Source organism: Chamaea fasciata, unplaced genomic scaffold (genome assembly GCF_029207755.1).
Source record: "Chamaea fasciata isolate MVZ Bird 193981 ecotype frontalis unplaced genomic scaffold, bChaFas1.0.hap1 SCAF_21, whole genome shotgun sequence".
NCBI classification, from domain to species: Eukaryota; Metazoa; Chordata; class Aves; order Passeriformes; family Sylviidae; genus Chamaea; species Chamaea fasciata.
The window spans coordinates 5,989,562-6,010,550 of record NW_027094106.1 but is presented as its reverse complement, the minus strand read 5'-3'; the positions used below and the strand labels follow the sequence as shown (position 1 = coordinate 6,010,550).

General features: G+C 49.9%; 1 protein-coding gene across 1 annotated transcript in view; it reads right to left on the bottom strand.

Annotated features, from left to right (window-relative positions):
• LRRC75A (leucine rich repeat containing 75A) overlaps positions 1-20,989 on the bottom strand; it is a 57,107-nt gene that overhangs the window by 4,669 nt on the left and 31,449 nt on the right. The window contains exon 3 of the mRNA XM_066201742.1: positions 12,476-12,588. Within this exon, the coding sequence (XP_066057839.1) occupies positions 12,476-12,588 (113 nt within the window). The remainder of the gene's footprint in view (positions 1-12,475; positions 12,589-20,989) is intronic.

Here is a 20,989-nt window from a genome sequence, read left to right as displayed (position 1 = left end):
CAAATCCCAGCCTGTTCCTGCTGCACAGGGCTGGATTTTGGAGGGCAGGAAGGGCAGGTTGCTCAGCCTGCAGCTCCTCGTTCTGGCCCTGAAATGCGACATCAAAATTAACTTGATTATGGCTGCTTATAAAATAATCGCGGCTGCTGGGGAATGCTCTGTGGGGATCACAACCCTAAACAGCATCTCCAGGAGAAAATCCCCAAACACTTGGGCTGTTCCTTGGATTCAGCACAGGAATTTTTAAGCATCTTAAGAGCAAACCTGGGGGGAATGCTGAAATTGTCCCTGAATTTCCCTCTGGCAGCAGGATCCCCACAGTGACCTCCTGTGCTGCTCCCGGAACAGCTCTGTGCTCTCACAGCTCCCCGAATTCCCAAATCCCCAAATCCTTGCGTTTCCCTTGGCTCCACACCAGGCTCCAGGCCTGCCCCACCTCCAGCCCAGGCAGAAGCTGGGGCTGTTTGATGGGAAAAGGGAATTCTGAGCTGCAGCAGAGCTGCCAGTGATGCCTCAAGTTCTGTCCTTTGTATTTCCAGGTTCTGTGCTGCCCAGGGGTGCAGTTCTGAGCCTCACATTCGGTGTCCCATAGAGCAGGGTCACCTCACAGAGAGTGTCACCTCACAATGTCACCCTAGAGCAATGTCACCTCAGCGCTGGGCCCATGTCTGGACTCCCTGACCATTCCCAGCCTGGCTTCTTGGATGATCCCACGGGAATGCCACCCCCCTCATCCCACTGTCCCCCCTCCTGCCACTGTCCCCTGTGCCTCTCGGTGTCCCCGTGCCATCCAGCAAAGGGACCCAATTAAACCTTTAAAAGCCACGAGCTGCTCAGAAAATGGATTTCTGTCACCCCCACCTGCTCAGAATCTCCAGCAGGGACAATTAAGCAGCTCCTCTGCAGCCAGCTCCAGCCCCAGGAGCCTGGGTTGGGATGGGGAGGGAAGGGAAAGGTTCTTGCTCTGTTTCAGAACCGTCATTTCCCACCCTCCTCAACTTGTTTTTAATTTCCTGCTAAACAAAATGCTAAAAATAAGCACTTGGGAGCCATCAGAATGCTTTGCTACAATGATAACTCTATTGAATTTAGTGCAAAAAAAAAAGAAAAAAAAAAAAAAAAAAGCAAATCTGCTGCTGTTGGAGAGCTCCACTTTCCTATCCCACCCTCCCCAAAATAAAATGTATTGATATCATCCTCCCAATGACACAATTTGCTCCCAAACCTCTGTTTTTTATACAGAAAACTGCTGGATTTTTTCCAACAAACTCTACTCCAGCAGGATAAGGAGCTGCAGCTGATAGAACCTGGATTTGCAGGAGAGGCAATTTGCACAAATGGCCAGAGGAAAACAATCAGGAATTCAAAGGAAAACAACATGTTGGGCTCATTGCTTCTGAAAATGACTCCCTGGAAGAGAGTTGGCCCAAAATAAGGATTTGTGTTACAATAAATGAGAGTTTGCCATAAAACAAACAGCATTTTCTTCAAATTCTAACACAGGAGGGGAAAAAAAAAAAAAAAAAAAAGCTGGAAAGACTCTTGGAAAAGGACTTTTATGATTGGGTAGATACAAAAATACCCAAATCAGACTGGATTTACATGAGCAACTCCCCACCAGGGAGAGAGGAGGCTGGGCTGGGTAGGAAAAGGAGCTTGAAATCCATTTGCAGCCCTCAGTGTCCAAAGAGGCCACAGGAAAAGAAATTCCCAGTAATTTGCTCATAAAAGCACACAACTGGCTGCCAATATGTTTAAAAAAAGAGAAAGAGGAGGAAAAAAGAAAAGGGAGAGGGATGGGATGGAGAACAGCAGTGCTGGCCAGGACTCCAGCATTTTCTGGAAAATCAGGATGGAGGTTTCCCTAAAATCCGTAATTCCAGCCTCTCCCTTTGGTTTTGTTGCTGCTTTGTTTGATTTTTGGAAGGAATGATCCCATTTACAGGCTGGATGTGACCCCAGAAGTGAGGGGAGAGTGTGGCTGCTCCTGCTCTGTCCCCTCACCACAAATTGAGCTTTGCCACGTCGTGTCTATTTGCAGATGGAAATCGGGGCTGGTGTTAATTATCGGGGCTGGTGTTAATTATCTCCATCCCATTCCAGAACCCGAGGAGTCTCGGGCTGGGGGAAACACCCAGGCAACAGCTCCAATTCACCTCTGCCCACCAAAATCCTCTCCCAGCCCTCAAATCTGCCCCTGGTGTTGTCAAACAACAACAACAAAAAAATCCAGGAATAATTTGTGGAGAACTCCCTGTATCATCCAGGCCCTCGCTGAGGGTTTGAGGTTCACACTTAGCAGAGGCTGTTTGTGTTTCCTGTTCCTTGAAACGAGCTGAATTCCAGTCAGACAAAGGGAAAGAACTCCAGGATTTTTTGGGGGTGGGGAGATATGGGAAGAGAAGTTTCAGCTCTGATCCTCCAGCGCAGTTTTCTCGTCAGAAACCAACCCAAAGAAATGAAAAAAAACCCACCAAAAAACTCCAAGAAACCCTCTCCCAACTGCTCTTCCTGCAATTAGGGAGTGATCAGCTGCCAAAATGTGTGCCTGGGGCTTGGCTTTCCCTAAAATGTTTATTTTATTGGAGCACAGATCACATTTGGAAGAGTTTAGGCAGGCTGAGGTCCCCTCTTGCTCTGATGAGAGCCAGAGCACGAGAGGCAGCCGCCAGCCCGGCTCCCAGGGCCCTGCTTGTCCCCCTCCCTCCTTGGAAAGGGATTTTTTCCAGAGCCAGTAGCTGCCATCACCCCTTATTTTTCCCTTTCCCCCGTCCCAATCCTTGGCAGGTCCCTATTCCAGGCCAAATCCTGCCCTTCCCACCAAAATCCCAACAGCTCTGGTGTCCAACGTGAAGCCCAACACAGATCCTGCCACGCTCACTGATGGATCCACGGGAAAACTCCAGCTCCTGACCCTGGGCACAGCTGGTTTGGGGGGCACAGGGACCCCTGGGATGGATCTGGGATGTCCCAGGTGGGGCTGGTGGCCTCCAGCCACATCCTGGGGGTCCAGGAAACCCCCCCAGAGCACAGAACATCCCAAAGAACATCCAGGGGTTTGTGCTGGAGGAGCTGCACCGCCAGAAGGTCTCGGCTGCAGCAGCCAAAGGATGAGGAGATGGACACAGTGAGGCAGCCAAGAGCCTCTCACCTGAGGTTCGGCCAGTTTTTAATCAGAATTTGCACATCTACAGAGCCAAAAAAAGCTTCGTTTGGCCAGGTTTCTAACGCACAAACGCCGAGCAAACCCCGCTCCTGTGGCCATCCTGCCTCCCTGCAGGGGCCCACGCTGCTCCCAGGGGTTGGGATGGGATTTGGATCCCTGGGATCAGGAGCCCTGGGCAGTGTGGGGCTGCTCCTCCACACCCTCCCTGCCCCGGTGCTGGAAATTCCCACCCGGGGATGCATCTGCTTCACATTAGCACCAAACGCCGGGTCCCCCTCAGCCCAGCAGAACAGAGGCACCATTGTCCCCTCAGCTCGCCCCCAGTGAGGAATGACAGGACACAACCCGACCCGCTGCTGCCTCCCCGGCCCTGGCTTCAGAAGAAAAAGGGATTTTGGGGGGTGGCTGTTTCACCTTCTGTCCCAGTGAGAGGATTTCCCAGCGCCCCTCTCCTCTGTAACTGCGGCAGAGGTTGAAACTGAAATTTTGGCACCCTGTGAGTTGCTTTTCCTGCTGGGCACGGGTTTTTGGTGCAGTTGTTTCATTTTAAGATCCCTTTCCCTGAGCCCGGGGGCGGCAGAAAGAGGCTGCAGCCGTTCCTGCAAAGCCAAACAAAGGGAAAAATCCGGGCAACGAGGAGCAGCAAAGCAAACTCCCTTTTCCCCCCAGCACTCGGCTGCTCTTGGCAGGTTATTTCCCTGCTGGCTGCGGGGATTTCAGCCTCCAGCTCCCCGCAAAGATGAGAACAGAGCAGGGAGCGGAGGTGGAGCACAACAGAGCGGGAATGTGATCCTGTGCTCTGAGCAGCTCCATCAGGCCCCACAGCAGGGCAAATTCTGCTGGACAAGCAGGAAAACCACAAAAACCTTCCCTGGGTTTCCCCTGGCTGCCTGTTTGCCCTCTCTGCTCCAACACAGGCCCTCCAAACGCGAATATTTTGCCTTTTTTCTCTGCTCTCCGCACCCACCCGCGATGAGAGTTTGTGTCACCGTGCTCCTGCTCAAGGAACGGCGCTGGGGAGATCAGCCCAACAACAAATCTTCTTGATTTGCCCATCTTATGTCAAAACACACATTATTTTTATAATTTTTTTTTTGCCCGCCAAATCTCTAGCTCATCATCTTTGGGATATCGAGCCCCGTTGGAGGGCCCAGCAGCCGATTAAAACCGGGAATGCAGGAGAGGACTGGCTCCAGATGGGAATTTCTGCCAGGAATAATCCTCATTCCCCAGAGCACACCAGGGTGGTTTCATCCCAAAAAAGCCCCCTCCATCTCCCCAGTCTGGCGCTAATCCTGGATAAGAGGGAGTGGAACACCTGGAAGAACATATTGCCACCCTGGGCCGGACAAAAGGGATCAGCCTTGGGGCTGAACACTGCCACGTGTCAAAACACCGGCTGGCAAGGCCTGGAAAAACTTCACCGTGTCCAGACCTTTTCCTGGAGGTGCCCAAAGCCCCTTTTGAGATGCAAAAGAACCTTCTGTGCTTCAGATGCTCCAGAGGGTTGTTTTGTTGTTTTCTTTCCTCCACCCCATCTCCCAGGAGCCAAGGGGTGTGTGAGGATGAAGGGTGGGAGTGGAAAGGGCTGAGCCCAGTCTGTGCCACCCATGGGGACACTGAGGGGACAGCCAGGAATCCCTGGCGGTGACACAGCCCCCCATTTGTTATTTTAAAGCGTTATTTTAAAGCGTTATTTCCATTGAAAGAGCGCGGCAGCAGCGGCGGCGGGAGGTGGGAATTCACCGCCGGGTTAAAGTGATGGATGAGCTCACTAAACACCTTCATTCACCGCCTGAAAGGGCTGGGGAAATAAAATAAATGTAAAGTGCGCCTAATCAAAGCTTCATCATCCGGCTTGATTGTCTTAATTGGGAAATATAGCCCGGGGTGACAGCCAGGCTGGGCTGGCTGGGGATTTAACGGGGAGGGATGCCTTTCCCCCATGGAACCATCCAGGCCTCAAAATTGCCCCTCACCACCCTAAAAAAAAGAGTCAGTGTGGCTTTGAGACAAGAAAAATCATCGCAGAGTGTCTGGACGACTTCCAGGCTGGGGAGACGAGTTATTTTCCCAGCTGATTCCCTCGTTTAATAACAATTTCTACCTCTTGGTTCCCGGCTCCGCAGGCCAAGCGGCGGGGATGGATTTAAATAATCCCGGCCATGTGCCCGTGGAAAATCTCATTTCCACTCTGCCCAGAAGCAGAGGAGTAATTGGTACCAAAAAAACCCCCTAAATTAAAAACCCCACACTTTTCACCATCAAAGGTCTTTTCTAATTAAGCACCGGATTGAAAAACACATTTAAGGAGGCACAAGCACCCAAAGTGCGGGGAGAGTGGTATTCCCTCTGAGGGGAGGAAAACCACCACGTTATTCCTTGCTTCAGCTGCAGGACGAGACAGGAAAGAGGAGGATGAGGGTGGCTTGAAATGGAGGTTTTTAAATCCCAGGTAGTGCCTTAAAAACCCGAAGTTTATAAGGCTGCAGCAGAAGTGTGAGGGGAACGTCAGTAGGGAGGGATGTTCCGCTGCTCTGAATCACCTCACCCGGTCCTCGGGTTGTTCCTGCTTTATTTCCCAGCATTTCTGGCTGGCAGGAGCAGCAAAAAGCCATTGGAGCCTTCGTCGGGGTCGATGTTCACCAGTGTGGGGGGAATGGTGCTTCAGTTTCCAGCTCTGGGGCAGCCCAGACGAGGAGCAGGCCAAGGGCTCATTTTACACAGCGAGCCAGCGGAAAACCCCAAGTCCCTCGGATGCGCCAGGCCTGTGCCGCCGAGCCGGGTGGCATTTCACATGAATTATTTACAGTTCAGCTCCAGCAGCTTCAAATGCAGGTCTTGGTTAATGCCAGCTGCTGGCTGCAGCCCCTCCGTGGGCAGGGATAACCTCTCCCTCAGCCAAACGCAGCTGGATAAAGAACTCGCTCCCAGCCCAAACCTGCTCGCGGTGGCAAGGAGTGCCTTTGCTCCGTGTTTCCAGGGAGCAGATCCCGCAGCTCCCACTCCAACGGGCACAGGAAAAATCAGATTTCCCCAGGATATCATCAATAATATCTCCCTGGAGTTATTTCAGGGGTGCCTGGAGGCATTTAAAAGATGTGGGGGTGTGTTCTCGGCTTAGTGGTGGACTGGATCTCGGAAGGTTTTTTTCCAGCCTTAATGATCCCACGATGGGGGCAGCTCCTCTAATTGCTATGAGCCACACGTTGCAGAATTCTTTCTCAACCACGGCCCTCACAAGTCTTTACTCCCCCGGATCTGCAGCATTCCACCTTTCCCCCCACACCAGGCATTTTATCTGCTCACAGTTAACCCCTTTTCAAAGGTCTCTGACTCTTCAAATTCAACCAGAAGCATCACAGCATTTTCCTTCCCAGCCTCTGCAGCCTGGACCGTGCTGTTTAATGGCCTGTCCTGAATTCTCTCTGCTTTTGGACCCTTCAGCATCATCCAGCAGGGAGAACTGGGTGGAAAAGGAATTCCTTGGGTTTATTTTCAGCCTCTATTTTGCTGTAACATTGACACGCTGGGGCTGCTGAGCTGGGAGCAGCTCAGGACATCCCTGTGCGCTGTCAGCTCCATCCCTCCCTGCCTGACACCCTGAATTTATACCCCACTAGCCTGAAAAGAGAATTATTTAACACCAAAGCCTCTTAGTGCTGTACATTACCGACTTTAAAGTGACGCAGCTTTTTTTTTTTTTTTTTTTTTTTTTTCTTTTTTAATTCCTCTCTCATTCAAGACATCCATCTCCAGCTGGATGGAATCCCTCCCTTCTTCCCACTCAGCCTGTTCTGGATGATTGCTGGTCTGTTCCTCCTCTCCCCTCCAACATCACACCCCATTCCCAGCAGGACAAAGCATTTCACCACGGATTTTGCACGGTCACAAAGCCCTGGGGCTGCCAGAGGGGATGTTCACACATTAAACAGCATTTTTGGAGAAGAGATTCACTGAAATTTCTACATAACAAGGAGCTCCAGGGAGCTGCATCCCAGCTTCAGAGGGCTGGGATTTTCCCTTTTTTTTTCTGGGAAGCAGCTTGGGCATATTTAACCCTAGGTTTAACCTGCCCATCCCACCCGTTGGGGTTCCACAAAAAAACCCCAAATCCCAGCCAGGCACAGGCAAAGGACCAGCCCCGTTCAGATTTCCTGGGAAATGGATTTTCCACCAAGCAAAGGAGCAGTTTGGAAGTCACCCAGGCCATCAGAGGGCACAAGCACAGCAGGGACTGTCCCTGCAGCCTGGCAGGTGCCAAAGGGAATAAACTCAAGGGGCAGCAGCCCAGAGCAGCATCGTGTGGAGGAGCACTGGGAACAGAAGAACTGACAGGGCAGATCAGGGTTTGTTCCCAGCCCAGCCGGAAGAGAAAGAGAACAGTCACATCTTGAGTGGCTATAAAAAGTCCAGAGAGTCCCAGACTGGCAGATGGAGGAGATGCCCCATGGCCATGGGGGAGAGCGAGGTGAGGAGGACAGAGGTGATGAAAAGGGCATTTCTGGGATAAAATTACACCCAGTTATTTCTCCCAGCTCCTTATTGGCACCTCAAAAAGTTCCTTTTTTTCTTTCCTCCCTGTGTGCCCTGAACCCCATCAAAGCTCCTCATCTGCTGTGTGGGGAAGAACCAAATCCCACAGCCCTGCTAGGACCAGCCCTCTCCTGCTCTTCAACACCACAAATTCCCAAACACTTCTGCCAAAGCACAGAAAACATCCCCAATTTATAAAGCTCACAGAGCCCTGTGTGAACCCCACCAAACCAAAGGTGTCTCCCAAAGGTTTTCCACTCTCTCTCCAAAAATCTTTGGTCATTTCTGTGTCACATTAAGACATTTATTAGAGAGGATTACTCAGTGCCTGTGGCTAACCCTCCCCATTCCCAGTTATCCAGAGGGATTTCCCTTTGCACCAAACAGCTCTGCTGCCCGTGGACCCCCTCCAGCACAGCCAGTTTAATGTCACCAAGCTGGTGACAAGTGACAGCCGCACATCAGACACCTTGCAGGACGTTCTTGGTGGCCATTCAATATTTCCACAGAAAAGCCTCATCTGCCTTGGCTCTTTTAACAACCACCAGGCATGGGCAGGCAGGAGCTGGAATTCAGTGCCCATCCTGGGAATGAACTGAGCCCCCAAAGCAGGAATGGATCTCCTGAGGACGAGCATTCCTGGACTCAGTGACCACACCAAGTGCAGCCCTCGGCTGTGTGATGTGACCCAGCAAAAATCAGCAGCTCCACCCTGGCCAGGAGCAGCTCTGACCCTCACCCAGCACCTCCTGAGGGATGCAGGACCCACCTCTAGGGCTGAGCATCCCTCTGCTTCCCAACCTGAAAAACCACCGGGAACCAGAGCTTTGCTTTTCTCCACACCCAGAGCTCAGGCCATGCTGGGAAGAGCAGAGGGGTTTGGGAATCGCCTGTTTTCCACTGCAAAAGGTGGAAAACTACTCCACCACCCCAGATCACTGAGCTCTGAGCACTTTGTGGCATCCTCTGTCCTCTCCGCTCCCTAGGACAGCCGTGGAATGCCCATGGAATGACATCCCATGGACACGGGGAGGAGGGATCGCCCACTCACACATCCCAAAGGCTCCAGCTCCCACATTCCCTGCCCTCCTGCAGCACACACACACAGGAATGGGATTTTAATGACCAGGAGACCCTGCACATTACTGCTCCAGCCTCCTCCCACCGCCTGGATTTGTGCTGGGTGCTCTGAAGGAATCGTTTGTTGCAGGAGCTCCAGCTCCTCTCGCTCGCCCACCAGCTGCCACAGCAGAGGAGGATTCCCAGCCACAAACATTCCCTTTCTGTTTTCCAAAGGGCTTCTCCCACCACCATGAAAAACTCACTTTTAAATGTTTTTTTTTTCTTTCCCTTTGTAAAGCAGGCACTGCCAACATGAAAGCCCAGCACCCAGCATTCCTGCAGGACAGAAAGCGTTTTGTGCCCCCGATGAAATCGGGAGTGGGATGCTAAAAGATCGTTCCTGCCATCAGAATAAGGCTGCTCAACCCCTGTAAATTCGTCGGTAAATCCAAACACCTTCTGTTCTAACAGGTCTCTGCACCTGTTGGATGCCAAATGCCATGGAGAGCATCCAAACCTCAGGTAACCAGGGGTTAAACCTGCCACAGCCTCACAGAGGCTCCCCCTTTCCAAAAGCTGTCCCAAATCATTATTTTTCCTGCTATTTTCAAGGTGATTTCTAATGATTTCCCATCAGAGGGTGGAAGGAGTTCAGGCTGAGTCCCAGGGGTCACCAGCAGAAAGGAGGAGTGGCAAAGAAAAAGATGGGCTGGAGCTCAGGAGAACCAGCTGGAAAACCCAGGAAAACTGAGAAAAGGATCAGCTGCTGGCTCTACCCAGGTGCCAGCACGGAGGGATTTGCACAAGAAAGGGCTGGGAGCTGTAAAACAAAAAATGGGGTTAGAAAGTGCAGAAAGTCCCCCTGCTGTGGACATTTGGGGGTTTCTCTGCTTATTGCGGAGCAGCAGCATAGTAAAAAAAAATTCCACGAATATAGGTCCAGATTGACCCCATTTAATTCCATTTAAACTGAGCTGCATCACCCTTAATTCTTCCTCGCTACGTGCAGGGCCGTCGACAGGAATTGTGGGGGGAAAAAATAAAATAAAAAAAAAATTAAAAAAATTAAAAAAAAAATTAAAAAAGAAAAGAAAAAGAAAAAAGGGTCTATCTGATGTAAATTCGGAGTCACAACGGGAATATTTGACACGCCTTCACGTGGTGGCCGCTGCCCTCATCCTCCCTGCTGCATTCCTGCCTCGCTCCTACCACAGCCGGGAAAGGCAGGGGATATCCCCACGGGATGGTTTCCCCTGGGAAACACCTCCTCCTTCCCTGCTCCACAGCGATTACGGGAGCTCTGATTCCCGATTTTCCCTTTGTGATGCTGACAGGGCGCTTGGCAGCAGCAGGAGCAGGGAGCTTCCAGGAGCAGGGAAATTCCAGGATTCCACCCTCGCTGGTCCAGCCGTGGGCTGGAATCGTGTCCCCAGGCAGAGCCAGGTGCAGGGAAATGACTTTAGCAGGCTGGCTTCATCCTGCTGCTCTTGGTTTCCCCCGATTTTCATCCCTGGATGTTTTAATGTATTCCGAGGGAGGCGCGGAGACAGCGAGGGAGAGCCAGACGGATTTATAATGTGCCAAAAAGAAAGAAAAAAACACAAAAGGTCATTTGGCAGAGGTTTGGGTGCTGCCGTGCCAGGGCTGGGAATGTCTGCCTGGATTTAAGGAGCACACCCAGCCTGGGAGGAGTTGGGATTGGGAAGCACAGCCTTCCCTTCTGCCTGGCCAAAAAATCAGCCCCATCCTCTGTTCCCATCCTCCTCCTCCTCCTCCCACTGCTCTGCTTCCCATTCTCACCTGCCATGGAGACGGTGGGTGTGGGATGAAGGAAAGCGATTTTCCCTTTCACACTCACACACACACACACACACAAAGGTGGATCCGTGATATTGGGGAGTTCCTGCCACACCTGGCAGCAGGGCCGGGTCAGGGCAGTGCCAAAACCTGGGGATGGGAGCTCAGGGTTCCCTCGGGAGCAGCACAGGGCACTTGGGAACCCCAGCCCGGAGCAGGATGCCTCTCGATAAAATCCCTGTTTTCTGGCATTTAGAGCTTAACAAAACACTGATTTCACCTTCCAGCAGAGGGTTCAACTCACAGCCACCTCCTACAAGAGCATCTAAAGCAGAAATCCAGGAAAATCCCACCCTGCAAAGCCTGGCTGGGGCAGAACCAGCAGCCAGCCAGCGTCCCACCTTGGCAGCCCTGAGGTCATTTCTGTGTGATCAGGGCTCGCTGACAGCCAAAACCTCATCCCAAAACCTTTTCCCTGCTCCTAAAGCCTTGGAAAACCTCAGGCTGCTCCAAGGAAAGGCTGCAGATAAAGCCTTGCAAACCTCGGGCACCGCGGCTCATCCCGGCCTGGGGGATTAAGGACAGGGATGGGTAATTAAAGAGAGAGGGGCACAAAGCAGGGCTCGAAATCTTTTCATTTGCAAGGGTTCCGTGTGGGTTTGGGGCTGTAAAGAGCTCCGCCATGCAGCATCAGTGTGACTGGAACAATGTCCCGATGGGCTGATAAGGGGTGAGCATTTCCTACCCTAATTAATGAGGGTAATGAGCTGCTGGGTCACTCCAGCTCCGTGTGCCCGCGGGACACAGCCCGGGAGCTCCAACACTCCCCCAGTCCCTGCTGCTTTATTGCAAACTGCAGATTCTAGCCATCAATACACCTTAAAAACCACCCAAAATGTGGGTAACACTGCTAATGAAACACGTTTCTCCACGTTTTGGTCTCCCAGGACAGCACTTTGTAAGGATGCTGAGCCAGACCCCTGGGAGTTGTGCTCCTAATCCTACCTGGCCACTCAATCCTTTATTTCCTTGTGTCTTTTTCTCCTCCTGTGACCACGTTCCTCCCCTCTCCTTACCTATCCCAGTTTTTTGGTTTTTTTTTTCCCACTGGATTAATTCCCATTACAGCTCCATTACAACCAAAACTCCCCTGGGACCACAAGCCAGCACCTGGACACAAATCCTGCCTCTCCCAGATTGCAGCTTCGTTTCTGTTTCTCGCTTCCTTAAGCAAAAATAATAAATATATAATGCCCAACATCAGGAAAACAAGCAGCTCCTTCTATTCCCATCAGCCTCACCCACAGGTTTCTCAGCTCTGTGGATCCAGGATGACACCAGATGGGAATGCTTTGCTGGATAAGGAGGGGATTTGGGTTATTTTTTCCCTATTTTTAAAGACAAAATTCCTTCTGTGTAAACTGCAAGCCACCGTGTGCATGCTGACACGTGCCTGTACATTAATTACCAGCTAATTAGGAGCTCTTGGAGCGCTTTGGGAGACCGGGGATGTTTGGAGGATGGATGGCTCAGGTTTTCCAGACCATTCCTCCTCCCTGGGAATCCGAAGTGCTGCTCTGCTCTGCAACAGGCAAGGGAAGGTGGAAATAGAGGAAAACACCTCTGGGGGAGCATGAAGGAAGCAGAAACGGGGGAAATGCTGCTGAGGCTGGAGAGGAAGGAGGATTCTGGAGGTTGCGAGAAGATGGGAGGTTGGGACACTCCAACCACCTCCCAGCCCTGAGCACTTCCCTTCATCCCAGTGGATTTGTTCCTCCTGTCGCTGCAGGGAGCAACAGGCAGCTCCCACATCTGCCAGAAATCGTGGAAAACCCTCCTTCCCACCCTCCCCAGCCCGGTGTGGTGGCCCTGAGGGGTGGCAAGGCCAGTGACAGTGACCCAGCAGGGACTCACCAGGACTGCGGCTTCCTCTTCATGATGCCCTGGCGTCTCCACTGCGAGTGGGGGCTCAGGTGGTAGGTGAGCTGCCTGCAGAGCTTCTCCATGGCTCCCAGGGAGTCTCCTTCCTGCAAAAACACGGAGAGGACACGGGCTGAGGGCTCTGCAGCCTTGCCATCACACCCACGGGATGCTCCGAGCCCAGAGCGGCTCCAGCTGGGAGCTGGGAAGCCTCGAGGGACCACCCTCAAAACCGTTGAGAAAGGGGGGAAACAAAACCTCTCTGATTGCTAAGATTCTGCAGGAATATCATCATCATCATCATCATCATCATCATCATCATCATGATTTTATTATTCTACCGTTACCATTTGACACCACACAACAAGCGCTTCCAGCACTAAAATTCGGCAGATTGATGAAATTGGGTGAACTTATCCATTAATTCCCACCCAAAACTGCTTCCCAGTGGCTTTGTGAGCTGATGGAGTCCTGGGAAGAGAAAATCTCAGGACATTTGATTGCTGGGGAAAACAAAAACATGAAGGAACGTGGCATCCGCTCAATTTTGACTCAAATTTCCACCAGGGGATTTGAGGTGGAAACTCCAGATTCAGGGATCCCAGCAGGACACAGGGTGTGGAAAACCCTGGGAACCAGGAGCCACTTCCCACCTGAGCCTCTGATTCCCAGGAAATCTGGGTTTATAGGAGTAAAAAAACCGCCCCAAATCAGGGTTTGAATCCCCCAAATTTCATTCCTCAGCTCCTGTCCCACTGCACACCCTGTGGCAAGAACCAGCCCCAGGCCTGGATAAACCCTGAGAGGCTCAGCCCGTGGAATTAACACTGAGAAAATTAGGAAAGACAAGATTTTACCTCGAGTTTCCCACTGGGAAGCCTGGAAAAGCAGGCAATTCCTTAATTAGAGCCTCAAAACATTTTGGGAAGGCTGCACTGCCAGCAACACCTTCCTGCCTGTGAAAGCACCAGCCCCAACAGGAGAAGAAAACACCACGGATTTTGACACCTCCCTATATATATAATTCTTTCTTGTACCCACAGCGAGCTGCCAGGTGCCAGCAGCTTTCATTTCATCTGCTCTTTTAAAAATTATTTTTAAGCTTTGCAGGAGCCCCTGAAAGAGCAGAGTCCATCCTGAAGGATGAGTGGGGGTTTCCAGCTCTGAGCCCTCCATGGAAAAAAGGGAACAATGTGCTAAAATCGTGAGGGGGAAGGACACCGGACTTTTTTAATTTATTTTTTTTTTTTGTGTTGCAAATTGGCTCCAAAATAACCCTGGAAGAGACAATTCAAGCTGTCTCCAGCGTTATCCCAGCTGAGCTGCTGGGGAAGGGAAATGATTCACAAGAGGAAGGTGGAGGAGAAGCTGAGAAAGTCAAAAGAAAAAACAAATTTTTGCTGTTTCAGACATGCCATGGCCATCTTGCCTTTCCAGTGAGAGGTTTGTTTTTGGTTTTTTTTCTCCTCAAGCAGCTCCCAGACCTTCAGAGAAGCTCAGGCCTGGACTTCCCATCAAACCAATTCCTGAATAATTCAGCCCAAAGGAGTTCAGCTCAGCAAACCCAGCCCGGGCACTCTGAGGGCTCCGAGGAAAGAGGCAGGAGCAGGACAAGGAATATTTTAATCCTTTCCCCACATCAGCAGCCACATCCAGCTCATCCTTCCATGGCCATCCCGACCCTTTCAGCCCTTTTTCTTCACAAGATCAACTCCCAAGCCCTGCAGGTCCTGGGATATTTTTATTTTTGGGGGGGTTTAATATATGATTTAAAGCACACGATTCCTGCACACAACTCTGTAGATAAAACCCCCCATTGATAAATAAAATTCCCATTTCAGACCCCTCCTAATGAGCTCCTTCCTTCTCCACATCTCATTCCCATGGGTGACACACAAACTGTGCTTCAGGAACCACCATTTTTTCCAGGTTTTTACCCAAAGCTCTGCAATTCCTCCCCAGAGCAGGCCCAAAACTCACAGAAGGGACTTTGCTGGTGCCGTGCCAAGGGCTCCAAACAAAAACTTTTCCCTGTTCCTGATCCAAGTCTATCAGGAAATAATTGGAGCTGACACACACCCTGGTGGGACCGAGCCCAAGAGCTTGTTTGGAAAGGGAATCAGCTTAAAAATCAGCTTTAAAATCAGCTTAAACCCCAGCCCAGCTCGTGCTGGCAAGACTTGAAGCTCGCTGGGGAATGGGGAGAGTGGATCAGCCTGGAGGAGGGATGATGCCAAATGTTCCTGTGGGATGCTCCCTCAGCCTTGGGATAACACCCCTGCTCCCCACCCAGCCCTCTGCCCTGCACCATCAGCACCCTCAGGAATGACGGAGGAAAAAGCCACAACCCCCTCTGGGCAGCTCCCGCTGCTCCCAGGGGTGAGCCGCTTCCCACAAAATCCAAATCGACGCCAAAAGCTCTTTCTGCCACATCCCCATCAGTCTGCATCACATCACTCAGGGAAGGTCAGTGTGAAGCTGATTTTTTTGTGGTCAGAGGGCAGGGAAACCTCAACCTGCAGAGCCTGAATCCCACGGTGCTGCGTTTTGGGAAACCCCGGGTGCCCTTTCCATGGAAAGGACAACAAGCAAAAAGCACAAAAATTGCATTTTCTCAGCAGCACAGCCCAATCCCAGCAGCGAACACTCCTGAAATAACAGCCAGGGAAGGCATCACACAAGATGTGGCCCCTCTAACATCACGCAGGGGGTGTGAATGTGCTTTTTTTTTTTTTAATCTGGTTTTCAGACTCCGGGAGGAAAACTGCATGGCAGGGCTTGTCAGCTAGAACTCACAACTCATGAGACTGTACTAGAATAAGATAAGAATGAATAGAGAGATAATAGAAATAGATAAGAATTAATAAACTTTGCAATCCTAACACAAAAGCTGTGTCTGCAGTGCATTAATCCTGGCTCTGACAGGAAGAAAAGAAGATTACAACCTCACAGGGAGGCACCAGGCAAGCCCTGTGTGTCCCCATAAAGGACGGGGAGCAGCAGGCTCCTGCTGCTCCGGGTGAAGAAATGGGAATTGGTCAAACCCAGGGATAAAAGGGAGCAGGCAGAGGTTAAATGGGAGTCAAATGGGATTTGTGTCCTGCCAGACCTGCAGGGAGCCCTGATCCCATGTGCCTGAGGCATCACCGGCACCTGCACAACACCTCTCACCACCCCTGGGCACCACGCTCCTGGTTGTTCTGCCAGGCTCATTGGAAGCAGAGGGATTTCACCACGGGGAAAAAAACCCAAACAAACCTGGGATGAGCAGGGCTGTGGTTAATATATCAATTAATTAAACAATTTATTAATATAAATATTTAATATATTAAATTATATTAGTTAATATATTACTGTTAATTATATATAATATAATAATATATACTATACTATTACATGTAATATAATAATATATATAATATATAGAGATAGACTATAATAGAATATAATTTATATTACATTATATATAATATAGATACAATGTAAAATCTATTCTATTCTATTCTATTCTATTCTATTCTATTCTATTCTATTCTATTCTATTCTATTCTATTCTACTCTACTCTACTCTACTCTATTCTATTCTATTCTATTCTACTCTACTCTACTCTACTCTACTCTACTCTACTCTACTCTTATTTCCACTGCAGATAAATAACCCTGCAGTCACTGCCTGCCCTCCCTGCATCACCACACGGGCAAGATTTGGGTCCCCAAACTGCATTTCAGGGCTGCTCCAAAAGAGAGAGACAGAGCTCAGAGGAGGACGCAAAGGTGAAAAAGACGTTACAGCCAATTAATTTGTTTTCATTAAGAAATGAATCCCCGCTCCTCCCCCAGCAGCGGAACCCCTGGGGACGGGCAGAGCCCTGCGGGGCTGCCCCGGGGCCGAGCGCCGTGGAAAAGGGGCCAAGGCTCATGATGAAAGAGCCCGGGTGAAGAATTCCTGCCGCAGCACAGCAGGGGACTGACCCAAATTAGAACAATTAGCCATTGTCTGCGGGCTGCCGGGAAGCAACAGGATTTTTCTTCGCTGTTATTACACACTTCACACATTTCTGTCACTCACGATCAATCTTTAAAAAAAAAAAAAAAAATAGTGCTGTCCTGCCTATCTTAACACAAGAGAACTTCCTGGCCTTCCCAAATACATTAAAAATTGTGGTGGTTTTTTTCCCCCCTCCCCTTTTGCGGTTCCCTTTTGCAATGTCCCTTTCTGGATGCTGCACAATTTGCAGATGCGAGGCACGAGAAGCTCTGCCCAGGCACAGACCACACTGACCCCGGGAACACCATTCCCTGCACAGGAAATATTTGATGTGGAGATCCCCCAGCCAAGATTTTTGCTTTTCATGCAGTTCAGCAGACAATGAGCCTTAAAACGTGACCTATTTCACACCTGAAAAATAAAGAGAATGAGAGATTTCCTTCCAAATCCTCCTCCTTGTGCTTTTTTTTTTTTTTTTTTTTTTTTTTTTTTTTTTTTTTTTTTTTTTTTGTCTAGGACAATAGGATAATAGTTTGGATTATTAAGCAAAAAAACCTCAAACAATTGAAAGACAAAAACCCCCTCCATGTTCATAATGATAAATGGAATTATTATCCAGTTAAACAAAGGCATAAACCAGTGAGACATGCCCTGGGAAAGCCCCAGGGGAGAAAATCCTCAATGGCTTTAATGTGTATCCAATCAGTTATCCCAAATTAGCGGGAGGCAAAGAGAGGAAATCCCCAGGGACAGACCTTGGGGTTCGGAAAGGATGGCAGCAAAAGGGAAATGTGGAAATGGCTCCACGCGTGAGGGATTCACACCCTAAAGTGGGAATGGAGACCCCAAACCCTCCCGGGACCCCCTGGTCTCAGGGAATCAGGGAGGGAAATCCCTGTCCACAGTGCACAGAGGATCAACCCCACAAAGCCAGCAGCACAGAGCTCTGCCCACCCCAAACCTGCAGCTGCGACCCCAAAACGCCTTTTCCTGCTCCCCCCGGCGTTTAATGGGATCCAAATTTACGACTCTTCCCTTTTGATGTTGTCACGAGGGGCTGGAGTCATCTAATGATTTTCTGCTTTGCTTTTTCCCTTCCCTTTCTTCTCCTTTTTCTCCCTCCCCCCTCCGCTTTCAGAGCGTGGGGCTGAGCTCAGCCTATTGTTGCTTGCAGACATCTGTGCTGCAGCCAGTCCCAGATTTCCCTTTGGAAGTCCTAAAAGAGTTTTCTCCAGCTAACCCTGTGAGAGCGAGAGGTAGGAAAAGATTTAAACCCACCATTCCCCCAAAACATTCCAAGAACTGGGAGGTGAACGCAGGGATTGGTGACTCTTCCTACCTACAGCTTCACCCAGGTGTGCAGGGGAGGATGCACCCCAGATCCCAAACCCCAGATTCCAAATCCCAAATCAATCCCAAATCCTAAATCCCTCCTCCTCCATGCCCAAGTTGGGCAAGACATGAAAACCCTCCTGGAAGAGCTCTGCAGGGAGATGCCCTTAAAACATCACCATGAGGGTGTTGCAATTCCCCTTCCCTCATTTCAGGCTCCTCTGGGAAGAGGATCCGTGTGGAGGATGAGGGATGACGTGGGTGATGCCCGGAGGGAAGCAGATGTTGGCATGGTGGAGTGATAGATCCCAAAAATAAATTCCAGATAAAGTGACAACGTGGCTTTAGGGCTGATGAGTTTGACCCCACCCCCGTAGCACAGAGCAGAAATCCTTTTGAAAATAAATCCTGTCTGGTTTAATTCAAATTAGAGGAGGAACTGAAGCAATTTAATGAAGGCTATTTTAATAAAAATGGGGGGGGGGGGGTTGTCATATTTTGCAATGATCACTGCGCATCCCACAGGGCTTAGACACAGTCAGAGCCCAGCATCAAATCAGATCCTACATCACCTAACGGAGGGGTGTTTTCATATCAAACTACCCCAAAAATTAGGAAATCCCAGTGGTTTGTGGGAAATCCTGCCGAGAGAATGTTAAAAGATGCCCAGAAACAGAAAGAAAAGTAAGAAAAGCTGCACAGAAACAATGCAGACCCAGCAAACAGCTCCAGATGATGTTTGGATAGGGAATGCTGTTCATGGTGAAACCTCACTCCCTTCCTGCTGGTTTGCTTGGACAGAGGTTTTACCACCAAAAATTCCCTCCTAAAGAAGGTAAAAAAGAGGAAAAAGAGGCAAAAGAGGTAAAATCTGAAGTAGCATAAATAAAAGCCGAAGAAAAAGGGCTTTTTTTTTTTTTTAAGGAGAAGGCCCAATCTTCCATCAAGCAAAAATTAGACTTTGATAAAACCTTATCAGAAACCCCACAAAATTTCCCATCCAGCAGCCACCCTTTTGCAGAGGAAGGAGCTGAAAACGCTTTTGACTAACGAATAATTAAAGGTTGTGGCTGTAATTAGCTGCAGAGCAGGGGGAGAATACAGACCTTGAGCAGCACTTCTGGCCCTTCAGCACCTTTTTGGAGCAGCTCTGGCAGCTGAAGGTGTCCTGCAGCAGATGGCAGCGGCTCCGTGCCAGGGCAAAATTAACATTTTGCAGAGTCCTGCTTGACAGCAGCATAAAACTCAACGAGGGGGAAAGGCAGCAACTGGTGCCAAATGGGAGTGGGCTCCACTTGTGGGGCCTGCAGGGACAGCCAGGCTGTCACCTGAGGGGACCTGCCTGGCCCGTCTCCAGAATGGAGAATTAACCCCTTGGCTTTCATCAAATTAACCCAACACTGAGCATGGCACTTGTCTCCACCATTCAAAAAAAAAACCAAAATACCCCCCAAATCCTCCCGTTCCAGGCAAATCTACCAGAGCTGGAACTCCCAAATAATTGGGATTGTCACAGCTCCCCCCTCATGTCCCGGCTGCAGAGATGGGGTGGCGTGGTCACCTCCCCCTGAGCACCAGCCAGGTTCGTTCTTTAACTCCCAGGAGAGGAGAGGATTTGCTCCTGTTCAACTCTTAAAAAACTCCAGCTGTGCCACCACAAACCCCCGCCAGCACTGAGGGCTCACTTAGGACAGGACCCAGCAATGAAACCCTGAATTAGCCCAAATTCGAGGCTGATGGAGCCGCAGCAGGGGCAGAACACCGAAAAGCAAAATCTGTCGAAACAAAGGGAAGGAATGGAACCCAATTTTGCACGTTTCCCCTCAATCTGCTTTGCCAAAGGTGTTGACACGCCAAAATGAAAAGCAGTGTACAACAGGGCTTATCAAGAGAGGCAGAAGTAGGAGATGAACGGGATTGCAGCAGCTCAGGAAGTTGTTCCAAAGGATCCTGGAGTAATATTGCACTTGGACTTCAGAGAAGCAATTAGAGAAGGCAATAAAATCCGAGGTGATAGACAGCCCTGAGGGGAACATGGAAGATAAAGGGAAATTACAAAAAAAAAAAAAAAAAAGAATATAAAAATCTTCCCTGAGAGCTGCCGGAGGGTGCCCAGCTCAGCTTCCACGGAAAAGGAGGAATGGGGGCAGCGTGGGGAATGGCAGGGAGGTGTGTGCTGCATTTCCTGACGCTGTGAGGCCCTAAAAACCTGCCCGAGGTGTGGGGAGGAGGCCTTGGAGCATCCCCACTCCCGATAAATTGGACCCACTTGAGTGCTACAAACGAAGCTGTTGGAACCCTGGGCACTGAGAATTCCAGCCTGTCTGTGCTGACAGACACTGACCCCCAAGCAAACACTGCATTTGACCTGAGGCCTTGGAACAGGCTTCCAAAACTGAGTGACAGCACTGGGAGTATGGGGGTGTGATTTAAATAGAAGTGTGTGACATCACAGGGTGGAAAACTTAGAGTTTAAGGGTTTAGAATACAGTAATATATAAAGAGCAAGATGGAGGATTTAGGGCCTAAGCTAAGTCCTTCTTTTTTACCTTCTGCATCTTTGTGGGTTTGGGTGGTATTTTGTAATTAGACAGAAAAATCTGTATTGTGGACCACAGGTGGTTGGTTATTGGGTTAAAAGCAAAAATAATTTAGGTGTCAGTTCATAATTGGACACTTTGTGCTTAAAAGACCTTGGAAAGAGATAGAGACAGAGCCATTTCCTACCTTGTTAGCTGGAACTCACAGTTTGTGAGACTGTACCGTAGAGAAAAATTAATTAACATCTGAGTCCAAACACGAACACTGTCTCTTGAGCAATTAATCCTGGCCCACACAGAAGAACAAAAGATAATAGAGCCACATGAAGCCATTACGGGAATGCCACTGGAAAGGTCACTGGAGCAGCATCTTAATGCCAAATCCACCTGCATCCTACTGATAGAGCTGCCACGGAACAACAGCTAAAAATCCAGGAGGGCTTACTCTGGGTTTACTCATTACTCTGGCAAACAACAGGTTAATCACTGCAGCTGGTGCACAGCAGCCAAGAGGAGAAAACACCCGGGGTGCTGCTGCTGGAATCAGAGGAATCACAGGAACCACCCCTGCTCAGGGGATGATGGCACTCGATGGCACAGGGAGGATGAATTCCAGAGGAAAACCGGGATTTCCCAGGGAAAAACCCC